At 41.2% G+C, this 6,972-nt stretch overlaps 1 protein-coding gene across 1 annotated transcript in view; it reads left to right on the top strand.

The window, feature by feature from the left end:
* The window catches only part of MEGF9 (multiple EGF like domains 9), a gene marked incomplete at its 5' end in the record, with an annotated part of 117,732 nt that extends 111,511 nt beyond the window's left edge, over nt 1-6,221 (top strand). Inside the window, 2 exons of the mRNA XM_027774559.1 lie at nt 1,890-2,303; nt 3,091-6,221. Of these exons, the coding sequence (XP_027630360.1) occupies nt 1,890-2,303; nt 3,091-3,128 (452 nt within the window). The remainder of the gene's footprint in view (nt 1-1,889; nt 2,304-3,090) is intronic.
* Nucleotides 6,222-6,972: the final 751 nt, after the last annotated feature.

The following is a 6,972-nucleotide window of genomic DNA, read 5'->3' as shown; positions in this document are numbered from 1 at the left end:
GCACACTGAAGTCAACTCCAGAAGTCTGAGGACCAAGACAAAGTCAATGCGACTGTGAGACAGTGTCCTCACATTTTCTCTTCATCTATTTTTATTTTCATGTTAATGATTTAAAAGTCTTATCATTTCTTTTATCCTTTGCTTCCTTTATTCTCATTATTTCCAGTGATCATCAAAGGTCTTTTCAAGTAGGGACCTATGATTTGGTTAGAAGTTCCGGCTGAGGACCAAGTTCATTTTAGCATCCATCCCAACTTTGAGTCTAAGTTCCTCCATTTATGAGGGAGGAAACAGTACTAATATATATTTTTAAATTTTTAAAACAAAAAGTTATTCCTATGACAACATATTTCTTACAGGGAAGTTCAGTAAGGATTAAGAGAGAAAGTGAATGGCTATCTAAATTCAGAATGAGTTAGGGATATTCAGGCCTTCCTGTCACAGAGCGATTAGACCATGTTCTGCAAACCACTCTGATCTCCCGGCAGATGCTCAGTACTCGGGTTGTGAACAGCTGGCCTGTGGCAAGGGTCACCTTTCTGCCATTTTCCTTGATATCATTATGTTGTCGTGATCAAGGCTAAAAGACTCAGATTGAATCCTACCACCAGCTGGAGAGCCTGTCCCTCAGTTCTCTTCCCATTTGGAAGACGTGCCTGCTCTGTAGTTAGCTGACAGGACTGCGATGGTTTCTGTTACTAGTCAGGAGATAATATAACTTTGCTCCTTTTAGAATAACATGATGCGACTGATGGTGGTGATGAACTTTAATCAGGGTAGTAACCATTGGATTGAGTACCTCTAGATACCAAGCACCATGAACATTAAATGTGATGCTCTAAAGTACATTATCTCATTTAACCCTTTCCAAGCACTCTGTGAAGTAGATATTATTCGTCCCATTTTATAGATAGGGAACCTGGGCTGGAAAAAGATGGACTTATCTCTAGCCACACAGTTTTATTTGATCCCAAAGCCTTTGCTCCTTCCTCCTACTGAGCTATGCTGCATAAGAAGCTCAGAGTAGAGTTCATTGTAAATAACCATAACCTGTATGAAGGAAGCGTTACTAACCATGGAATTGGGAAAAAAGCTGTTTTTTTTTCCTCTTGGCTGACATCAACTTTGGATATTAAAATTGTGTTTCTCAGTAGTAACTAGACATACAGTTTTCCCTAGGTCTCTTTTGAGGAGACTTTTTCCTTTACAAAGTGCCACCAGATATGTTGGACTTGCATGAGTTCAAATGATTGCCATCTACCCCAGTCACTTTTAACTCTGTGATATAAAATGCAGTAGTGACATATTTACTGCCTTTGCAGGAATTGTATGACTCTAAGACTAAAAAAGGATGAGAAACTCCAACATTGGAACTTTACCAAAGATTTTACTGTAGATATTATACATATTGGAGAATAGCCATGGATATAATAAGTTAGCTCTCCAGACTCTGATTCTTATCACTATATTTTTTAAAAAATGATTTTTACGGACCAGCAGTTGGCGTAATGGCTACATCGCTGGACTCCCATGTAGTCGACCGTGGTTCGAGTCCTGGAATCGGTGGCTTAAACTCACACCAGGCGCATGTGCGTGCATGCCCAAGATCCCTAGAGGAGAAGGGATTGCGACATGGCCATCCCCCCTAGGGGGGTGAGTTCTTGCTTTCTGTCTCTCTGTCTCTCTCTGTCTTTCTGGCAAGCACACATGAACCTCTCCAAAAAAAATTAATAATTTAATAAATAAATAATTTTAACTAGCATTACCTTAAAACAAAATATCATGTCAACATCTCATATCAACTTCCACTTCCACATGTATTTCTTTTATTGTTTCTCAAAACTAGATGATTTTGTCTTTTACATTTCATTCTCTGTTTTTATTTTCAGAAGTTATTGTTCCAACACCTGAAGGTTCTACCATTTTGGTTTCCAATGCCTCTTTGACCACATCAGTGCCCACCCCTGTTATAAATAGTACATTTACCCCTACAACCCTGCAGACTATCTTTTCAGTAAGCTCTTCTGAAAACAGCACTTCAGCTTTAGCTGACGTATCATGGACCCAATTTAACATCATCATTTTGACAGTCATCATCATTGTGGTGGTGCTGCTAATGGGATTTGTGGGGGCTGTATATATGTACCGTGAATACCAAAACCGGAAACTCAATGCCCCCTTTTGGACCATCGAGCTGAAAGAAGACAACATCAGCTTCAGCAGCTACCATGACAGCATTCCCAATGCAGATGTGTCGGGACTGTTGGAAGATGATGGCAATGAAGTGGCTCCCAATGGGCAACATCGCTGGACTCCCATGTAGTCGACCGTGGTTCGAGTCCTGGAATCGGTGGCTTAAACTCACACCAGGCGCATGTGCGTGCATGCCCAAGATCCCTAGAGGAGAAGGGATTGCGACATGGCCATCCCCCCTAGGGGGGTGAGTTCTTGCTTTCTGTCTCTCTGTCTCTCTCTGTCTTTCTGGCAAGCACACATGAACCTCTCCAAAAAAAATTAATAATTTAATAAATAAATAATTTTAACTAGCATTACCTTAAAACAAAATATCATGTCAACATCTCATATCAACTTCCACTTCCACATGTATTTCTTTTATTGTTTCTCAAAACTAGATGATTTTGTCTTTTACATTTCATTCTCTGTTTTTATTTTCAGAAGTTATTGTTCCAACACCTGAAGGTTCTACCATTTTGGTTTCCAATGCCTCTTTGACCACATCAGTGCCCACCCCTGTTATAAATAGTACATTTACCCCTACAACCCTGCAGACTATCTTTTCAGTAAGCTCTTCTGAAAACAGCACTTCAGCTTTAGCTGACGTATCATGGACCCAATTTAACATCATCATTTTGACAGTCATCATCATTGTGGTGGTGCTGCTAATGGGATTTGTGGGGGCTGTATATATGTACCGTGAATACCAAAACCGGAAACTCAATGCCCCCTTTTGGACCATCGAGCTGAAAGAAGACAACATCAGCTTCAGCAGCTACCATGACAGCATTCCCAATGCAGATGTGTCGGGACTGTTGGAAGATGATGGCAATGAAGTGGCTCCCAATGGGCAACTGACCCTGACGACGCCCATGCACAACTACAAAGCCTGAGTCGCTGGCCTGTTAGACCCCAGTGCTTGCTAAGGCACCGTCAGCCCCGGCCAGACCAAGCCTGGAGAGACTTTGCTGAGAAAGCAAAGGCAAGCAGAGCACCTGGAGTTTTCAGGTGCAGATTCATAATGCACTTAGCCTAGCCATTGCTCTTAGTTTTCCCATGAAGATCCGAAGTGTTCACTGTCATTAAGGACTTGAAGCAAAGTATATTTTTGTACCAAATCACATGGGAGTATGAAAGGCTGACCCCCAGAGTACAGCCCAAAGCCACCGGATTTTTGATAGACTCCTGGGAACTGTTCACCAAACCAGCGGTAACAAGAAGATGGGTGCGGAGGAGGAAGAGACTGCTGGAAGACTTCATCTCCATTCCTGAGACATGTTTTTTAAAAGGAGGATCAGGGACTGAGTTCATTTTACTGTACTAAAAGACATCATTGAGGAAAAGCTGGGGTCTCAGCTGTATCACCATAAATAATCTTGATTGTTTCTAGAATAGGGACAGAAAAGTCCCAAGAAGAAGGGCTTGATTTTTTTCTCCCAGAATTCTTGCTCAGTAAGGAGATTAAAGCATAGGACAAACTTCTGATGGTAAAGAGTGACAGGCAGCAGTGGGGAGCAGGAAGCTGATGGTCCTCCTCAGGGTCTCAGTGTACATGATGAGTGTCTAAAAATACGGAGTATTCCTGTCTCTAGAGAACTATGGTGTATATAGTTAATGTAGCATATCTGGTCAATGTTGTATTTGTATCTATTTGTAAAAAAAAAATCATGTCATATTTTATCATCTAGAATTTATTTGTACAGCAGTTAATGGCATTGTAAAAAGAAAATATGGGGATTGGTTAAAATACTGTAAAATAGATGGCAATATTGCTAGAGCTGGGACTCTGGTGAGCATCAGTCATTTTTAGTCCCTCTTAGGACATTGTTGAAATGTATAAGAGGTTGAATGTTTCTGACCTTTCTTTCCTTTCTCAATCTAAAAGTAGGCTCTTTGACTCACCGTAGGTTCAAGCAATAGATTCTGAAGTCAGTTGTTGTTAAGCTGGGACACAGGCGGCATTCCCCAAAGAACTCACCTAATTAGACACTCTATATATTTTACATAGATGAATAGAAAACATCTTCATGTTAAACAGTGTTTTTCTGGGATATAAAAGATAGTCTTCCAAAAACAATAGGAATATGTTAGTTCCAAATGAAAAGCTATTGTATTACTTGGAATCCCTAATTTTCATGCCTGTGAAATATTTATAGCCCTCAAAAATAAAAAGCGCCTACACTCAAACGTAGACTATCACTCATTTCCCCTGAGGTAGGGGCCATCTCTCTGCATTGCTATCGTTCCCACCTTCTTGTTGGGTTAGAAGGTAGCTCCGCGGCTGGGTGTATAGAATTAGTCCTTGCTCTTAGGGTGCAGTTTTGTCCTAGAGGCCAGTTAGTATTGCTCTCATCTATCATGATATTGGCATATTGTGGTTTAAGAAAGCCAGGAAAGGTAGCCAGAAGTCAAATATAGATATTTAATAGGAGGAACAGCAAACTGTGAAGTGGTTAGAAAAAAAGACAGACTTCTTATTAGATTAGGACTAGGGAATCCAAGTTGACCTCTTGGATTTCCTCAGAGAAAAACCTGGATTTGGTCATCCCTCCATAGGAGACCCTTAAACTGTTCTCAGGGTTTGGAGATGATGTTCTGGAGGATGTCCAGGCAGATAGTCTACTCCCAGGAACCTGAGGATGCTCTGCATATTTGCCCATTGCTCATAAGAGTAGAGCTTACATTGTATCACGTATAGTAAAATAACATTTCTGTAGCCCTTTGTAGTTGGCAAATCACTTTTTCATAAGTGTGTTCTTCATTCTTCACCTTAGCCCCCTAAGGAAGTAGGTGTTGGCCCCATTTTACAGAGGAGGAGACAGCAGTACAGAGGGGTTACATGTCTTATTCAGGGCTATAGAATGTGTGTCATCGTTAGGTGTGGAATCAGGACTCCTCACCCGGAAGTACATGCTCTTTCGACTATATACTAATGCAGAAATGGCCTTCCCATGGACACGTGAAGGCTAGCAGGAAAAGCCCCATTTGTAGATGTTTCTGATTTTTCCTAAGTACCAGGTGCAACTCGGCTATGCAGCGATGAAAGACTGTGAGGAAAGAACACAGAAAGATGACTATCTGAAGCCAGTGCTAGTGATCAGAGAACAAAACTGCCAGTTTGGGCTTCGTTAAAGTGCGTTCGTGTCTCTGAGCAGAAAGGGAATACTTGCTCTCCCCGGAAGTTGCTGCATATGTGTGGTGTGTGGATTGTGGAATATGGCATATCTGCCTTTCTCCCTGATAACCCCCACTGCCCACCACTAAAAAAGTCAGCATTGAGGATGCTGAGAAATAAACACCTGTTAAACAGAAGCTAACCTAATAAAGAAAGAAGGAGGGTTTGTCGGAGTCTAAAAGTCAAAGCCAGAGTCAAGACTTGGCTATGTCGAGATCTCCTGGAACAGACCTTAAAAGGCATTGCAAAAATTGAATCATGAGGAACATTTACCTTTAAATACTTGTTAACAGCTCCTAGATTATGCTCTTAATTTGCCATAGTAGAAAAAATAAGATCTTAACATTTATTTAAAATAATATTCTCTAGTTACATCAGCTATTTGCTTATGGGACTAATTTTACTCTAAAATATACATCAATCATGATGTGATCTACCCCTGACATCAGACTCGGAAACTTCTGTGGAATGCACAGTGTGATATTTATCCTTCTGAGGGCAGGATCTCCATGAACTGTGGCCTCCAGCTGCAGGATCCCTTGGGTCCTTTAGAAAGTCTAACATTGGGAGAATTTTTGTCTAAGGATTAGAAACATGAGTTTTTGATTTTTTTAAAGCTTGTTTATTCCTTCCATGAACAAAAGAGACAGAGATAGACAGCACCCCCATCAAGGTCTTGATGGTATGATCCACCCCCAGCCTCAGCCAGCCCCAGATCATGGGCACATCTCCCAGGCTACTCAGGGAGGCCTCCAGACACACACCTGGAGCCTTTCCAGTGAGTCAGTCTTGCAGAACCTCATATCTTACTGTTAAGCCACTGGCCCCTGGAAAATTTGTTTATTTTTCCTTTTGTTTTTTTTAATTGCCAGAGGGCATGTGACCATGCCAGAGAGAGAAAGACAGAAACAGAAGGATAGGGACAAAGCACCTTCCAATGGGGCATAGTCATACCACCATCCCTTCTCCTCCATTTTTCCATCCTATCAAAATTTTGGACTCACATGCACATGGCCTGGTATGTTTTTCAAGCGGGGGTGGAGACTTGTATCTGATTAGTCATGTGGGATCTGGCTTCCTTTAGCCACTAGCTATAGGGCCAGCCCTGTTCATTTTTAAATAAGGTAAGGCTGATGGTAAATCTCATTGAGAAATGACAGATACTGCTATTTAGTGGTGCATTTATGTTCATTACTTCATTTTAGTAAGCCCATCTACATTTTTGATAGATGCCCGAAGTAGCGATTTTAAGTATTCTTTTGTCTTTACTTACTTCCCTTCCCATCCTCTACCTTCTACTTCCCAGGGCTCTCTTATTGGCGGAATTTCTCCAGTTAGAGAGAAAAAATAATCAAAAACTAAACTCATTTATATTAAGGTCCTATGGACCTAATGTTTTACTTTTCCCAGAGATACCTGGATATAAGGGAGAACTGAGCAATCATGGGATGGGAGGAGAGAGGGTTTTATTGGGAACAGGATTTTGTAGAAACCTCAAACTACATGGCTACTCCATAGCCCAAGACGGCCAGAAAAATAGACCAGAAAAGCAATACTCACTG

This window comes from Tupaia chinensis, unplaced genomic scaffold (genome assembly GCF_000334495.1).
Source record: "Tupaia chinensis unplaced genomic scaffold, TupChi_1.0 Scaffold000455_1, whole genome shotgun sequence".
NCBI lineage: Eukaryota > Metazoa > Chordata > Mammalia > Scandentia > Tupaiidae > Tupaia > Tupaia belangeri.
Note: the sequence above shows the minus strand (reverse complement) of the source record. Positions and strands in the feature narration are given on the sequence as shown.